This window comes from Lytechinus pictus, chromosome 10 (assembly GCF_037042905.1).
Source record: "Lytechinus pictus isolate F3 Inbred chromosome 10, Lp3.0, whole genome shotgun sequence".
NCBI classification, from domain to species: Eukaryota; Metazoa; Echinodermata; class Echinoidea; order Temnopleuroida; family Toxopneustidae; genus Lytechinus; species Lytechinus pictus.
The window spans coordinates 13,724,224-13,743,289 of NC_087254.1; the positions used below are offsets into that span (position 1 = coordinate 13,724,224).

Sequence of the window (19,066 nt, forward strand, 5' to 3'; positions counted from 1 at the left end):
TAAAAGGTACTTTCTAAAACACGATACAGCTTTTTTGGCTAAATTTCACGGGCGAATAAACACAAGTCCAAATTTGCTATAATTGCGTTTTGTACACATTTCTATCGATAAAAATGATCGAATATGATGACAGTTATTTTTGGGAAGAGTATCTTCAACAATATTCGTCGTTTCACGGTTCAATGAACGTTTTATGAAGACCAAAAATACGATTTTCAAATATCATAGGGAAGTATTGCTTCATTTTGGTAACTGAAGTGATCTTTTCTCAACTGTGTGTGTTGTGTTCATGACCAATTAACATGCTTTCATAGTAATGATTCAAAGGCGTTTAATTAAATATTCACGCTTGAATGAACATGTGGAATGTGATTAGCTCTTTTTTACGTTATTGGAAAAAACGCAATTGCTAACTATTGATATCTGTCACAAGCCTCCTTGCATAGTTCATTTGATTTGATTTTCTTGAAAATCCCGATGTCTAATGCATCAGTGAGCACACAATATTCGAAAATTATGCAATGAGAAAAAAGTTCAGGACCTTGGCCCCACTCAGTGCCGTATCGAATAAACCCTCATTTCACTTTTGTTAAAATTTTGACTTCCTCTCTCATAGACATTGTGTACACTACGGGTGCATATGTTTAAGAATAAGTAACCCCTTATTCAATACGGTGGAACTTTTTTTCAAGGCTGTCTTTAGCAATGTCATTTGGCAGTAATGTGTATCAACATATGGGCAGAATTCTGTGCAAAAATTAAATCGATTTGTTTATTTAAAGGTCAAGTTCACCCCAGAAAAAAGTTGATTTAAATAAATAGAGAAAAATCAAACATGAATAACGCTGAAAACTTCACCAAAATCGGATGTAAAATAAGAAAGTTATGACATTTTAAAGTTTCGATTATTTTTCAAAAACAGTTCTATGCTCAATTCAGTGATATGTAAATGAGAGAGTTGATGATGTCACTCACTCACTTTTTCTTTTGTTTTTTATTGTTTGAATTATATACAATATTTCCATTTTTACGAATTCGACAATTAGGACCCCCTTGCTTGAACCACAAAATGTTGAAATAATGGAACTCCACGTGTTCAGGGAGGAATGAAACTGTTTAACATGACAATGACGGGAAAATCAAAATATTTCATATTTCATATAATAAAATACAAAAGAAATAGTGAGTGGGTGATGTCATCGGTCCCCTCATTTGCATGCCGAACATGATATGCATATTACTGTTTTGAGAAATTAAGCGAAACTTTAAAATGTTGTAACTTTCTTATTTTACATCCGATTTTGATGAAATTTTCAGTGTTATGCTTGTTTGATTTTTCTCTTTCTATTCAAATCAGCTTTTTGTTAGGGTGGACTTGTCCTTTAAGGATGAGTGAGCACGCATCAAACTGGGAATATGGGCATTTTTAATGTCACAGACTCTTTTTGAAGGGTAATAAAGTGAATAATGGGGGCACATTCGGTTTCAAATGTGACTTAATTGCTGTTATTTTTATCATCCATCATTTCTATCACCACACACTTTCCGAACTTTCAACATTATCATGGTTGAGCGAGCACATTTGAAAACGTGGGAATGAATACTCGTTATACTGCATAAATGTATTATTTTCCGAGCAATTTCTCAGGATCAGTTGAATTTATGGACAAATCAGTGGTGGATCCAGAATTTTAAAATGGGGGAGGGGCAGAGTAATTGGGGGAGCCACCAACATTTTCCAATTTTAACATGTTTTAACAAGTTGTAGAGAATACTACCATAAACCCCTATGATGATACGTCACAATACACTGTGCTCACTCAACCATAAACATACGATATCAAAATGGTGTATGGAGTGGCTAAATGATGGATAGTTAAACAACAATAACACCATGAAATTCACCTAAAAAAAACATTTGCCCAACTTTGTATTTACACAATCTGAAAAACGACTCTTGTGACTTTCAAAAATGGTCATTTTTAATTCAATCTTTGATTACTCATGCATGACTCAACTGATCAATCTCATTTTCCTCCAGGAGTTGCTTAATGAGTGTAAAAAATCACCTACGAAATATCATATCTCAAAATTATTCCGTTCAAAAGTTAAAGCAAATTGATTTAGGGGGGACTTACTTTTTTTGTTGTGTATATATATATATATACATATACATGTGTGTGTGGATGAGTGTGAGGGTGTGCGTGTATGTGAGTTTGTTTTGTGCGATCGAGCGCCTTTGTAATGCTGATTTATGACTCATGATTTTGCCCCCCCCCCTCCCCAATCTGAGAAATGGATCGACGCCTCTGCCATACAATAAAATTATAATAAATTTTTACTTGACCTTTTGTAACTTGTACCATTTGTATTGGGGGTAGGAGTTCTTAGACGCAGAAAAACGGATGAAATTAAATATTATTTACCATATTGACATGATTTTCCGGTATATCCTTCCTCGCATGTACACGTGTAATCCGATGTGTTAGGGATGTCATTACATAACCCTCCATTGCTGCACGGATCGATGTCACACGCAGCTGTTATATACAAATTAAAGTAAACGGTATTATGTCAATTATATTTGAATGAAAATGAAACGGTAAATTTTACTTGGACAATCTTGTTTGAATATTGTTTTTTTTTATGACTGCAAGAAGAGTTCCGATGAGATCATAATTTCCCCTGGGCCTCTATTAGCAATCAGTATTGATGTAAAAAAGAGGTCCAATATTTTACGCATTAATGCAGCATTATTATCGATCACTCAGAGTTTTCGTATCTTCCACGGGTAAGTGAACCATACACAAGTGTAAGATTATAGATGTAAGTGTTAATGCCATCACCATTACCTTAACTATTATTTGTAATATATAAATTTAGAAACGCATACCAGTTTGTAAATCTCACAAAAATTAGAGACGAGGTACTACCAGAAAAAAAAATATTGTGACCGCAGTACTTGCGTCTCAAATTTAAAACAAACAAAACAAAACAAATTATTTTAAAAAAACAGAATGAAAGTCATTCCTTACATCGTTTAGTCCAACTTTATGCCCATTTAACGGCGAAAAGACTGCACAACTAAATGAATAAATTACGTACGTGTTAAAATGTTGATGTTGGCAGTTCTACCCATTGCATTCTGCATATTTGGTGTCAGGTTATCAAGCATGAACTCGAGTGCATTGCTCCGTTCGGTTTCAGTCACAGGTATGTTGTACGTTATCATTAGATCCAACTTTATACTCCCTGGGCTATTTAGAGGTGATTGAATTCAAAGTTGAAAAGTGATTGTTGAAAAAGCATGAGAGATCTGTTATCTACTAGAATTTGACTCCACCCCATTTAAGACGCAAATGAGGAACGCTTTCAGTCGATTAGTATTAGGCACATTTCGTTGATGCATGTTAATAGCAAATACTACAGAGAAAGTTCTTTTTTTTACCACCCTTGCATTACAATTTCTGGAACTCCTTTATAGTTACCATCCCAACTACGTGAAGTCCCGTCAATAACCAATAGAAAAAAGTCGTCTTTTTTAATGCTGTATTGTCACAATGACATGCAATTATTTTACTGTAATTAAATGGGATGAATGCAATATTGCAAATACTGTGTAATTTGTAGTGACATATCATACGGAATGAAGAATCTGAATTCTTTAAAGTTTTGATGCACATTATTGATGAGTAAAATGCATAAGTATCAAATAATTATCATCCATTTCATTATTATCATCACCCCTTTATTTTCCATGCAGCATGCCTGACGAAGGCATGATTTGAGTGTAATCCTGCATTTTTTCCTCTAGTATGTATGTATATATATGTATATATATATATATATATATATATATATATATATATATATATATATATATATGAATATATATATAGATATATATACATATATATGTGTATGTGTGTTGAGAAAAAAAGTGTGTGTGTGTGTGTGAGGAGGCTTTCAAGAGGCCATGCCCCCAAACAAAACAGAACAATACGACCAATAAAAAGAGAAAAGGAAAGAATAGAAAAGGCAAATATTGATATAAATTACTTTCATATTATCTCCAATCTACCACAAATACATTTTTTGTATTGGAAAGGTCAATCATTTGCCTCAAAATTTCTTCGTTTATTTTTTTCCACATCGAATAATTGTATATTTACCTCACTGATAAAATGATGGCTTCTCTGTAATAAATGTCGTTTTGATATGTCGCATCGATCTACAAGAAAAAAAAAATTATTTACAATGCCTCTACAACAAACCGAAAAAAAATCAAATGATATCCTTTAGAATTATAGTATCTTATTTTCAGAATTCAGACGTTATTAGCGGATATCCTAAAGGTTTGTCATCAAGTAGGTCGATCGAATACGACCATATTACCTGCCGCTTGCAAACACTGGGGGAACCTGCAGACCTACATTAACTTTTATCCATTGGTTTTTGTTTGTTTAGAAAGTATATCTTTATTATTATTATTATTATCATTCGTTCCCTAATGAAAATCATGTAAAGGTCGACGATATACCGTGTTTTTCTTAAGATATTCATAATACGTAAATGACCGTAACCGACAGCTTGTAAGCCACATAAAGCTGGTGTCCAAGTAAAAAATAATCTACAACCCTTCTTGCATTAGTAATAACTTTTATTGGTTTATACTCACCGAGGAAATGATTTCAGTAGCGAAAGTCACGTAATCGGGAGTCGATTTATCTCCAAGATCTTCAGTGTATGTTCGATCAACGAGGGTTACATTTACCCCAATTTCAACAACGCTCGTTTCTTCTGGAATAGTGATACCGATATGAATGACGTTTATTTGAATTGACAGAATGACCGTGGTGATGTTTGAAATTCACATTTAAATTGCCTTTATCCATAGATTTACAAACAAGGAAAAAACTCAATGCTTAAACTTTATCGATTTCGAAATATATGAGAACGGGGATTGTTTTATCATTATCCGTGGTTTATTTAAATTTGTATCTTGCAGCCACTGTCTGGTTTGTACAAAGTTTACGTTTAGAAATGATACAAAAATGGCCATGATAATAAACATAAACATTAAAATCTATAATAAAATGTCACATGAACAATCAGAAATAACAGTAATCAGAAAAAACACGAAAATCCGTGGAAACTACCATTGATTATAAGTGAAGATTGTACTTTGAAATCGGTAAAGTAGCTATAAAAGGTGATCTTAAACTCTCTAGATGGTATTCTGTTAATTAAACCCTAGTCTAAACTAGATTTTAAAACCACACTTCTATGGAATGTTGGCTACATAATATTTCATCCATGTTAATTATAACGTACCAATTAATTCAATAAGAAGTGGGGCGCCTCTGGCAGTCTCACCTGCATTAGAAAACTACTATAAAATAATTATTTACCAAAACACACTTTATGATAATAAAATACTATGTTCATTGACCCTAAATGACATTTTCCCTTGATCATGTGAGCTAAGACTTGTGCAAGATGATCAGTGATACTTACTCCTATGTCCACATTTCATGAATATATCCATAAACTTTCAAAGTTATGATGGCAATTCAACAAAAACACAAATATGGCCACAGTTCGTTGACCTTAAATGACCTTTGTCATGCGACCTGAAACTCGCACGGGATGTTCAGTGATACCTGATTACTCTTCATCTTTTATGAACTAGACCCATAAACTTTCAAAGTTATGATGGTAATTCAACAAATACCCCCAACTTGGCCAAAGTTCATTGACCCTAAATGACCTTTGCCTATGGTCATGTGACCTAAATCTCGGGCAGGATATTCAAAAGACCTGAAACTCATACAGGATGTTCAGTAAATCTTATGTCCAAGTTTCATGAACTAGGCCTATGTACTTTTTAAGTCACGATGTCATTTCATAAACTTAATATTTTTTCGCCGCCGTCGCGTTTGCGCCGTATAATCGCTCTGCTACGCATGCGAGACAAAAATTATGATACTGTTTTTTTTTCTTCTTATGACTGCCAATGTCATTATTTGCTAACTTTTTGCAGCAGGATAAAATAATGTTTAATTTGTGATAAGTTTGACAACTGGCACTCCAGTTAACCCAGGTTTAACGAAACCATCTACTGGCGGATCTACTGGGGGAGGGGTTTAAACCCACCACCCCTCCCCCTCCTTGGCTGCCAAGACAAAAAAAAAGTAGTGGCCTATATTTTGGAGTCAACCCCAAATTAACATCATTTTATAGTGAACCCTTTTTTGGGGCTTGTAAAACAAAATTCTCGGTAACAAAATGACCTTCATTTGGTAGTGATTTTAGTTTGTATTTTTTTTGGGTATTTTTTTTAACTTGTAGTGAAGCCACCCCCCCCCCCCTTTTTTTTTGGGGGGGGGGAGGGTGTCAAATGTTTTGGTAAAACCCCATCCTAGGTAAAGCTAGATCCGCCCCTGACCATGGCTATCAGTATATACCACTTTCCGTTTTTTTAATTTACTTATTTCACGTATGACTGTCCAATAGTAATCATGAATTATTTAAGGATTTGATTACTGACCTGTTGATGTTGTCGTAGGGGATTGCGTTGTGGTTTCCCAAGACAATTTCGTGGTGGTTTCAGACACTTCAAAGACAGATACAGAGTCATATATAATTTTAAAAGATTTTGAGCAATGTATTGGACATATATTGTTGACATATTTCTTTTTCCTAGAAACATTTGGCCGTATCATTATTCTCATTACTCCATTCGATCAAAAAAGACTCAGCGAACGAGATATAGAAGAGCGTAGAGACCTGGTTGATATGTAATAATTGACAAAAGGAAGATTGTAATAGGGCGTTGATCCATGAATGCAGTGAAAGATGGGCAACAAAATCGGATTAATATTGAATATTTGTTTGACAGAGTAACATCAAGAGCTGCAGCATTTTTATATTAATCATGAATGCTATCCTTGGACAAGGGATCAAAGATATAAAATTTCACGAAACATGTTTGATTGTAAATTAATATGCAGGAAACTCGAGCAGCTTTGATTTTCATTCATTGTTTCTCTCGTTTTTTCTCAATTCTTACTCGGGGTCTATGAATCATAAAATAAAGAGTTATTAAACTAACCTCTTGACATAGTTCTGGAAGTCTTGGCTATCGTAGGTCCAGTCGTAGGTGGTTTTGTAGTTGTCTCCACTGGCGATTCCGTTGTAACCTTGATCGCTTCAAATGCAGCTGCAGAGTCGTCTATCGGTATAAAAACATAGACAGGTTTAAACATGGATATCAGTTGTAACGATCCCAATATAAGTCATATTCACTATATGTTCATATTTGAGCTTTCGCCTGATTGTTTTTGGAGAAAATGAAAATTATACATTTCTTGAAATTTTATTGTATGAGGAATTAGAATAACAATGTTTCCATTTGCACCGAGACCGTGACCTACATTGCCACCATCTTGGATTTAAAAATGGCCGCCTAAAACGGGGTTTTTGACAATATCTCGGCTTCTAAGTAACCTAGAATCATGATGTTTAACACATAAGCCACCATTTCTGAGGTCAAGCAATCTATTGGTATCAAAATAATCAACTTTATATAACAAGAAAAATCATTTTCATGATAAATATTTCCATACTCGAACTCACATTAAAGGCCAAATTAAGTGGTGCAAATTAAGTGACCTGAACATACCTTACAGTGAGGAAAATGTTAAATCAGTGTGTCATACGTGTTCTTTCTAATCATTTATCATGTGTTTCAAGTTACGTGATCAAGGTCAAAGGTCACATAGGGTCACTGAACTTTGACCATGTTGGGGGTATGAACTTGAAATCTTAAACATGCAAGGTTAAGTTTTGAAAGATCATCATAACTTAGAGATGGTATAGGAAATAAAGTATCACAGATCGGTTTGCATGAGTTACAAGTCACATGATCAAGGTCAACGTTCATTTAGGGTTAATGCACTTTATTTGACCATGTTATGATTTCAGTACTCAAAACTAAACCAATGCTAAGATTTTGATTTTTCAAGCTAGGCCGAATTTAGCAAGTCCCTACACTCTTAAAATGTTGGGCAACATACTGTCCACACGACAATTGGTCAAAGAAATTATCAAACTCTGGGTAGTTTTCAGCCAATACTGTGTAGTTTTTTACCCAAAGCACACTTTATTGATTTAAAGCTACCCAGAATTGGATAAAGTTTTTAACAATTGTTGTTTGGACAGTATGTTGTCCGAAATTTTTAAGAGAGCATTCTTTAAAACTTCCATATAATGGTCATCAAGTATCAGAAAAATGGATTAATGATTCCAGTTCTTCATGTGAAGGTAAGTGGTCAATTAAAAAGAGATTAGGTTAGATTTTACATTTCAAAAGCATTTAAATAATCAATCAGTATTAAGTTAAACATAACGAATAACAGGTATCAGGAATTTAGATTACTGGTTCATTGTCAAAGGCCATTTCAGATCTATTAATATGGATAGGAATGTATATTTTGCTCATTTTCTTTAAACATTTCATTGCAGTTAATAAAACTTGTATAAAATATGGTTTTGGGATATCACAAATATTATGAAATGAAAAGGAACTTTTTCAATCAAGGTAAAAGGTAATTTGGGGTCTTTGAACTTTGGATTTAAGATGAATGTAATTTTTTCTCATTTTGAAAAGAATCATTCATCTTACATGAAGTTACTTTTTTTTTAATTCAACACTGATGCTATATTGAATCATTAATTGCAAGTAATGCTGCCAGAGGTGTTCCACTTTTTGTTTAAGTTGAAAACAGTTGACCCAAAAATAACTTTTGAATATTTGGTGACCTGAAATGTAATTCATCGATTTACTTAATATTTTTTTTCATGAAATATGTATTTCCACTTCCAAAGATACGATGACACTTCAAAACCTCACCTTTGTTAAGACTTTAAATGTTGATACCACGAACATAATCAAAGTTCAGTGACCCTAAATGATCTTTGGCCTTGATCATGTGACAGCCTGAAACTCATAGAAGATGATTAGTGATACTTCATTATCAATATCATGCTGTGTAATCAACATTTCAATCTTAACCTAGGATAATATTTTGAAATGTCATCCTGAAGGTATATGGACATATTTGATTAATATTACAAATAATAGTTATGGAGTATCGCCAAATCGAATGGAATTTTTGTCACTTAGGGCACTTAATGAAGATTAATGGTCATTTTGGGTCAATAAATTGTTGTCAAGTTATACTAAGTGGAACTCTGACAGATCGCCTGCAGTACACAACCACTGTACTTAGTTTTTTTTAATCTTAAAATCCTCCATTTATTTGATAATAAAGTTTATTGACTTGAGACTACCCTTGACCTTGACTTAAAAGTATGCTTTTCAATTAATATCATTTGTGATATTCAGTACCGATCTCGTACAAGTTTCATATATATTTATTAAGTATTTTTGCAGGCAATTAATAAAATATAAATCTTATCCAATTTAATTGATCGGGAATGACCTTTGGCCTTATACCAGTAACTTGAAATTATACTCATTTAGTTTCTGATATCTTTTAACCGTTATGTGCATTTTTATTCTGACTGATTTAAAGATTATGTGTAAAAAATGATATCCTAATCGTTTTAAAATCATTTTAATTGAGTTGACACACGATTGACCGTCGACCTTTACCTAGTAACCCCAAAGTCATTCATCGGTTTTGTGATAGGCCTACTTGATGACCATCGTATGAAAGGTAAATTTTAACCTTGGTTAACTTATGTTTTGCAAAATCGCAAAATGGTCAAATTGCATTAACCCTAAATGACCTTTGACCTTGATCATGTGACCTGAAACTCATGCGAGATGATTATTGATGGTAATGATAATAGCAGGGCCCGCTGGAAGACCATTTTTCGGAACTGAAGTGGCTACTTCAGTTATTATTATTATTATTATTATTGATACTTTATTACCCATACTCTCTATGTTATGATGATCTTTCAAAACTTAAATTTTGTTTAAGATTTCAAGTTAATACCCCAACATGGGCAAAGTTCAGTGACCCTATGTGACATTTGAACTTGATCACGTAACTTGATACACATGCTAAATGATTAGAAAAAGGCATGTATGACACACTGGTTTAACATTTCCTATACTGTGAGGTACCCACTTAATTTGCAACACTTAATGTAATTGACCTTTAATGGGAGTTCGAGTCTGGAAATACCTAGAAAAAGAATTTTCTTTGTTGAATAAAGTTGATAAACTTTACACCAATGGATTTCTTGACCTCAGAAATGGTGGTTTAGGTGAAAAAATTATGATTCTAGGTTACTTAGAAGCCAAGATATAGTCGAAAACCCCGTTTTTGGCGGCCATTTTGTATAAATCCACGATGACAGCCATATAGGTATCGGGGCAAATGGAAACATTGTAATTCTAATTCCTTATACAATAATATTTCAAAAAATGAATAATTTTCCATTTCTAACACAACCCCCCCCCCCCAAGAGAAATTACATAGTGAATCTGGCTATATAGTAAGCATTCACAAACTGAAGTAATTGGTTATGATGTTCAACCGCCATTCAAAATTAAAATAATAAATTACCATTAATGACGATAAAAAGAGTTATCCCAAGAGCGATTATAGCGGCCACAAGGAAAAACAGCGAAACAAGCAGGATCTTGAACGGAGTACGGTTATTCGTCCTCAGACTCGAAGATGTCCCGACTGAGTTCTCTTCGAGAAAGGGATTCGTATTTCTTTCATTTCCCGGGGTCTTCGATATGGGATCCACCCCTTTTTCAGTTTGATAATCGTATCCATGGTTGTCATAACCGTTAAAGCCCTATATAAAAGGCAAAAATAAATATTTAATACGATTTTGACACTAAAAGTGTTCTCAATGATAATTACGATGAAGATGATAATGATGAAGACGATTATGATAGTGACGATCACAATGATGATGATAATAATTAAACTAACATTAGCAAAAATAACACTATTACAAATAATCATGTTAAGAATTATTTTGTTTATTCCCTCCCCTTCCATTAAGACTTAATATTATCATGAAAAAAATGATAACGATAAAAATGATGATTATAATTAAATATTAAAATAAATACTAATGGTAATGAGTACAGCAATAACAGAATGTGATATTGATATAATAATACTAAAAAGTGATACATGATATTTACCATGATAGTTAAAGAAAAAATACATTAGAATAACAAAAGTAATGACATTGAAGTAAGCAATAAGAATTACAGGTGATACGTGAAGTGTGTATGTGTTGAGGGTGTGGGTGTGGTAACCTAGGAAAAATGGTAGAGCTGCAAATGCAAAAGTAAAAACGACACTATGAGCTGGTATGACCACCGTGCCATAACCATTCATAAATTTATTGTGTGAGAGCAGTACTGTCATGTTAAACTACGATTTATTTTTTATTTTATGTATCAAAAGTATTTATGTTAACACAATGGAATTAAACTTCTTGATACCCCCAAGTTTATGACATTCAGGATGCTTTGAATTTCACAATTTCTTGAATAATCTTTAATAGTGACCCAAGGATGAATGTACGATCAAACATTAAAAAAATAAGTATAATAATTACGATAATTATAATAATAATAAAGAAATAATCATACCTTTTCTTTCGCCATCGCTTGCTATCACCTTGCTGGCTACCTACAATGCAAGCTTCTGGTTATGAGATTCTCCCCACTTCTCTCAGTCAAAACCTTTGTGATTGGATAAATACCAAAGACTAGACGGCACCAACAACATAAAATGTAGGAGGTTTTGTTGACACTGATTTCGCAATAAAGACATGACTTTCAAAAATCACGACATGATCAATATAACCTTTTTCGGGCATTTTCAAATATCTTGATCAAATAATGTTGAGTAAGGGGAAACCTTGATGTTTTATAAATAAAATGTCTATCATGAAATCTGTTTCTTTCCCAAAATGCGTTGTATGTGAGGGATGATATGTTTCGTGAGAGAGAGAGTGAGAAAGAATGAAAGAGAAAGAAGAAAGTAGAGAAAGATCGAGTGAAAAGAGTTACGATTGTGTTCGTTTACAGCTATCGTATAATCATAAGCAATTAAGGTACGGGTCAATTCCATGAGAAAAAGCGTTTCTCGGGTGTGTAGAAATCACCCTTATCTCTCTCTTGGAAAGCTCATCTTTTTCATTTGCATATCGAATACGGTATAACGCCACTATTAGAAAATGACTTCATCATAACGTTTAAAACGGGATGAAACCTTTCTAAACAAAACAAAAAATAAAAATAAAAAATTGAATTTCGGCAAAATTATATTAATTTGATTATCTCATTGATATGAAATTCTCTTGACTTTATCATCTCTCAAATGTAAAAAAGTAATATTCTTTCTATACGTAAATTATTATTGGAACTGTGCCAATATGCGTATGCATATTTTCGCTGGATACACAAGAACAAAGCAAACTTTTTGTTGGAACAAATCAATAGATCTATGATCCGTTCGTTGTTCAGAGGCAACGCCCCCAATTTTGTTCAGTCCAATGTTGTAGGCGATGAATACGACTTATTATTCGTCTTCAAGACTCCCTGCAGTGTTTTATTTCATTTTTCACATCCGTTCTTTATTTAGTCTGTCTTTTCTCTTTCTCTTCCATATTCTTCTATAATAATTTAGGATATATCGTCTTATTTTTATTCAAACGTCCCATTTACGTTACACTCCCCTCTCAAATATGTAGGTTGCTCAATGTGATATAAAATAAGTTGACCTTTCCTATCGAATTATTGTATGTTTATTTTCATTGTGTTAGGCATATTTATTTTATCATGACTATGAGCACAATCATGCCTATTTTGGGCGAATGTTACTGGATATTGGAATGTTATAAAGTATACATTTAAAGCTGAAGTCCACCTCAACAAAAATCAACCAAGCTTAACGCTAACATTTCATCAAAATCGAATGTTAAATAAGAAAAGACATTTCAAAGTTTTGCTCAATTTCATGACATGCACACCTTTGTCAGTATAATAATAGAACCGATGACAGCACCCAATCTTTTTTTTAATTATTATATGAAATTTGAAATAGTTTAATTTTCTCTTCATTGTTATGTGAGACAAAGCTTATTCCCCCCTGAACATGTGGCATGTGCTATTGCCACATTTACTTAAACCTTTATTCGTTCAATGAAAAGGGTTTTTGTAGTCAAATGTGTAAAAAAGAAATATTATATAATTCATACAATATATCTATTTAAAGATAGAATATATAGTGATTGAATTATCGACTTTTTTATTCCCATATCACTGAATTGTGCACATTTTGGGGTATATTTAGATACATCATATAACTTTCTTATTGTACAACCGATTTTTGATGAAATATTAAGCGTTATGTTGATGTTTGACTTTACTCTATTGATTCAAATTATGTTGGAGATCATTGAAAGTTCATTGAAAGAACAGCAAAAGATTCACGAAGTTAGTCATTCAGTGCATGGTCTTACACGAGTCTTGCACTCTGTGGAATTGGTGACATTCGTTATTCCGAAGGTTCGTCATTCTGAAGGTTCGAAAATTCCGAAAGTTCGTTAATCCGAAAACGAAATAAGGTTCGTTAATCCGAAGGTCCGTTAGTCCGAAAACGAAATTAATTCATTTTTGTAACAAAAACGGTTATTATGCAGTAATGGTTTCAACGGAGGATTGTACATGTGTTTATGTTGTGGTCAAAGCATGTATTGCATCAAGAATTGATACTTGGATCAAACATTTTTTTTAATTTTGATTTTCTCTTAGCGATTGCTGCCTGATCGAGCGAATGGATTAAGAATGTTGGGTACTGTGTGTTGCTTGTCAAATGTGATTAATAACCACGATATGGGGATTTTTTAGGGGAGGTGTCTTTTAAACAGCTTCTGCTGGTTATGTTTTTTTTTTAATCCCCGTTAGTAAAAAATGCCCTTTTTTCAATTTTCAGAAGGGAACATGCCTTTTTTCCAAAATGAAATGTGCGCATTTTCGGAAATAAATACTCTTTTTGAAGTACAACAAAATAAATACATTTCGGGATAGAAAATCACTTTTTTTTGCTCGCGCTTGCGCTCGCCTAAAGTATTATGTAAAAAGGAACTCACCCTTATTCTGGCTATATAAATGCTTAGAATGTCAATTTTTCTGTTTGGAATATCATGAATTTTCAGCTCGCGCTTCGTGCTCCCGATAATTCTTTGCTTAAATAAACATCTTGTTTAATTTTCATTTCTCATTTAAATGTCCAAAAGTTTGAGCTTGCGATTAGCGCTCGCAACATCTCACGCGGGATGCCCTTTTAACAGTATGGCCTGATAAGCCCCATAATAAATTGACCAAAAAGTTAGTTTTAGAACTAACGAACCTTCTGAATGACGAACCTTATTTCTTTCTCGGACTAACGAACCTTCGGAATAACAAACCTTATATCGTTTTCGGATTAACGAACCTTCGGAATGACGAACCTTATTTTGTTTTGGACGTTGCCAATTATCGGACTTTCTTCGATCTTTGAAAGTTTTCCATTCCGTGGGGGCCATTAGTAAGAGCCTTTTATTCGGACTCATTATCATCACTATATTAATATTATTGTTATTACTATAATTATTATTTTTATTATCATTATTATCATCATTTATTTTCATTATTATCAGTTGTAACATTCTGATTGGTACCGCTATGTACTGCGAATGTTGATGACATCAGGGGCGTACAGGGGTTGGTGACCGGGGGGGGGGGGGGCAAGAGCCAATTTTTTTCCGGTCATATCATGGTATGAACTGGCAGTGGCGTAATGAGGCACAAATTTTGAGGGACCAGAAATGACATTTCGGTCAAAATTTATTTTTTAAGTTGCGAGCAAGCGAAACGAGCGAGCAAAAAATTTCGACAATTTTATTACAAATGTCAAATTTTGTGATAGATTTTGACATGATATTCAGATTATATTATCACATTTCCCCTTTCTCCTTTTTCTTTTCTCTCTTTTTTTTTTTGGGGGGGGGGGTTGTACGATTGTGCGCAAGCATTATGCGGCTCTATGCGGCAGTAGCGTGAAGAGTAAAAAAAAGAAAAATAATGAGGGACACAGTATGGTGCGTGTGGCAAAAGCTTAATATAAGTCCCGAGCGAGCGAGAAAAAATCACGTTCTCATGAGAATCTCACACCTTTCCTTGGCTTTTCTTTCTTTCCTCTATTCTGGTTTGTTCTTGGTGCAAACCATTCCATTGGCGTCAGTGCTATGCGGGTGGGGTCTGGGGGCGAAGCCCCCGGAACCTCTTGATGTTAAAGCCATTTAAACCTTACAGATGGCCGCTAGTTTTAATCAAAACGCAGGTATACATTAATTCAACGCAGTACTGTTGCGTTATAAAGCAAATATTTCGAGGGGACACAATCTACCAAATGTGGGGAAATTTGTTAGCAGTCGCCGGCGAGTGAAACAAGCAAGAAAAAATTGGACTTTTGTAATGAAATTCTGCTTACGTGATTGATTTTTACATTATATTCAGCAAATAAGTCATATTTAATTGTTTTCCATTAATTTCGTTGCCTCTCTTATTTTCTTTTACTTCCCCTTGGCTGTGGAACACCCCCTCCACTGTACAAAATGAAATTTAGCGAGCTAATGATATGACTTTATAATGTAGTATGCCATGCATCTTTCTTCCCGTTATTCAATCCTTGGCAGCCCGGTCGTGTTATTAACCCATTGTGCGCTGATGTTGCGATTTTGCACATTCGTACAATTAAATTTAGCAACTGTAATAATTAGTTTTTCTCCTCTACATACATGTTAGAGAAGTTTATAAATTGCAATAGTTCTCCGATAACATATATACATGTATAGCAATCATAAGTATCAATGGTGCAATGTAGAAATCTTTATTCAAAGAAAATAACATTGAAACAGTTGTCATAAAAAAGTTAAGTTCTTCCCCTTTTTTTCTTGTCCCTTTTCTTCCTTTTCAATTTAGCTCTTCGGCCATTCCATTCTTTCTTCATTTCCCGCTTGTGTTTGCCATCTTGTCATCTTTTAAATTATTTCCTTTTCTTATTAATCATGTTGAATTTATAGTATTTTTTGATGATTTGTTCTTTTTTCTTTCCTTCAATTTTCACTTCATATTTTTTTTACTAAAATTTATTTGTTGACACTTGGACGTGTCGGACAAAATTGAATTTATAGCAACATGTAAAAGGTATCGGATGCACGATTGAGACTTTGGCCCGTAGGCCCTCCTGCCATGTTGACTCTAAATATTGAAATTCCAACAATCTTTAGAGGAGGTAAAAACGATTATTTGGCGAAACCAGTTTATTTTTAGACATGATGCTTGTAGGGTCTTTATACTTTACAAGTGTATTTATAATGATTTAAAAAGTAATCGGTCAGAGACCTGGCCATTATACCACGGAATACTAAATTATATCTTGATATTGAACCCAGAAAGTAGGCCTATTTATCATTGCTTAGTATTTTGAATTATTTTTATTATTCAAAATTATATTATTGAGTACTGATTCTTTTATTTTGAATAAAAGATACATTCAATCCAATTCTCTATATTACCACGATCTCGTCCCTCTGAGATGAATATGGCAATAGATCGGCATAAATTGTAAAATCTGTAAAAAAAAACATATTATCACCAAATGAACGACAATGTAATAACACAACGAAACAATATGAATATAGCTTAACATTTTGACAAAAGAAATATGTTTCAAGGCTATCAAACCCTACCCTCTGCCTGAAAATTTTGCACAGAGTCATTGGTATTTATGCAATCAGATACGATATAAGTTTCAAGAATGTAGCAAGATTACAATGGTACACTGTTAGAAAATCTATCCTTAAAATAAAAGAAGTTCCTGCAGCAGAGTCTCGAGAACACCTGCAATCCTACCAGATTGCCTAATCTTACAGGAAATGGGTATTTGGTGTATGGAATCTTTCAAATTTCCTTAAATAAAACACCCTTTTCCCCTTTTTAAACAGACCTGTTCTGTTAAATTGCAGAAAAATTCCTGTTTTATGAATTTACAGAATGATTATGTAATTGCTTTCTGCAAAATCTTCTTTTTTCTGTAAAATCACGGTTTTTTAACAGTGTATGTGGTAAAATGTAAATGAAACTGTTTAGAATAACAGATCATAATGAAATAGGAGTAAATGTATAAATTGTAATGTCGACGGATAGTCATTCAAAGGGAGTGTATACATATATATTTGGTAACAAGAAAATATTATTAAAGATCAAATCCCAGAAATAATGCCTCATATAATTGAACCTAGTTTTTAAATCGTATCATCTTCCTGATTATATGTGATATTGATAATAATAATAATAATTGGATTTATATAGCGCTTTTTCCAGAGGAAACAAAGCGCTGTTGATGGCATAAGACAAGTTAAAGTTTATGGTTATATAAGTGTGTTTTGAGATGTTTTTTGAAGAGGTCAAGAGAAGAGAGGTTTTGAATACATGGATGGAGTTTGTTCCAAAGACGGGGGGGGGGGGGGGGCAAGATTGCATCCTTCTTTTTGTTGTTTGTAAAGGTTTCACTGAATAAAATTTTAGTTTAGCGCAGTCTCCAATGTGTTAATCAGTTTAATCTTGACCATTCTAAACCGGATTTTTTTTTCTCGATATCTGAAGTACGTTTACCTCTTACCCACTTTCGTTTCAAGTATTGATTCTTATATCTTTGACATTCACATATCACTCATCATAACAACAATTGAAAATGAAAGAAAGGGTTAATATTTACTTTCTTTCTGAGCAAACATCAAACAAAATCATGTTCAGACCGGGAATATTGCGACAATGTACACAAGTCAGGCACTCATTGCAGAGGCGCGCACGCACACACGCACACACAAACACACACATACAAAACACACACCCGCAGTCATTTCCAAGTGATCTATCTGCCTTTGAGAGATTTCAGGAAAGTCTATTAACAGTATTTTCAAACTAAGTTCATCTTTGGTTTATTTTCATGCTCATGGCGAAAGATTACCCCGTCATAGGACCAGGATTTCTTTTTTTGATAAATGGAGGTATGTAGGTGCAATCACACTTTTTTCAAAGAAAATACAGTGTAGAAAGAAATAAGATGCTTTACTTAATTTCATTTTTGGCTTCACGATCGTAGAGAAATAGCACAGTAGAACAGAAACAAAAGCACCATATGTTTGGTTGGAACTGTTTAAGTTCTGAAACATACATATGATGCCAATATTAGGTAAATTAAAAGAAAATCAGAAAAATAAATACAGCTGTAAGAGATGATTTGACTTGCTGATTATCCCGAGGTGTTGAATTATTGTTTTAGTGGTCCAAACATGAAGTGGTGTGTGTGTGTGCAGCGCCTTGTAACCAAAAGGAAAATGCGATATATCAATTGTCTACTATTACTATGCTACTACAGTGAATTATTTCTTGTTCGACATTGAAGGAGTGTGCCGCCATTTATCGTTGTGAATACCCTGAAAATGTTGAAATACTTTATTGAAAAACGTCCTATAAGGTATACAGAATACAGTGGCTACAATGAGCTTAAACAAAATTGAGGGGGCCAATACAGTTGCTACAATGAGCTTAAAAAAATTGAGGGGGGCAGATATGGCTTATATCAGGCAAAATTTATCTTTAAAAAAAAATGTGAGCGAATGAAGCGAGCAAGCAAACATTTAAACATTTTTATTACAAAAATCAAATTTTGAGATAGATTTAGAAATGATATTCAGAAAATTATATTATATTTCACGCTTCTCTCTTTCCCTTTCGTTCCTTTTCTCTTTTTTTTTCTTGATGGTGATTTTTTTTTTTTGGGGGGGGATCAAGTGTTCCCATGCCCCCTGACAGAATACAAGTTATAGTTTATCCCGTGCTCTTTTTGGCTTTTGACCCACGGAAGCTTGATATTTTCAGAAATCTGCAAACTATACCGGAGCAAAATAGGTGGAATTTTTTGCGGCTTAAGCAACCCTGTTC

The 19,066-nt window shown here is 33.6% G+C and overlaps 1 protein-coding gene across 1 annotated transcript; it reads right to left on the minus strand.

The window, feature by feature from the left end:
- Positions 1-6,006: 6,006 nt before the first annotated feature.
- On the minus strand, positions 6,007-11,716 carry LOC135155760 (uncharacterized). The gene is made up of 3 exons (XM_064105960.1): positions 11,660-11,716; positions 10,605-10,845; positions 6,007-7,234 (listed from the first exon to the last, which is right to left on the minus strand). The coding sequence occupies exons 1-3, from the start codon at positions 11,672-11,674 to the stop codon at positions 7,110-7,112; spliced, it is 381 nt and encodes a 126-aa protein (XP_063962030.1). The 5' UTR covers positions 11,675-11,716; the 3' UTR covers positions 6,007-7,109.
- Between the last annotated feature and the right edge of the window lie 7,350 nt (positions 11,717-19,066).

Bases quoted from the DNA above. Each gene is read 5' to 3' on its own strand.
- LOC135155760 (XM_064105960.1), bottom strand. The intron at 7,235-10,604 runs GTAATTTATTAT...TTATACCGATAG, and splicing joins TCTTTTTATCGTCATTAATG to ACGACTCTGCAGCTGCATTT.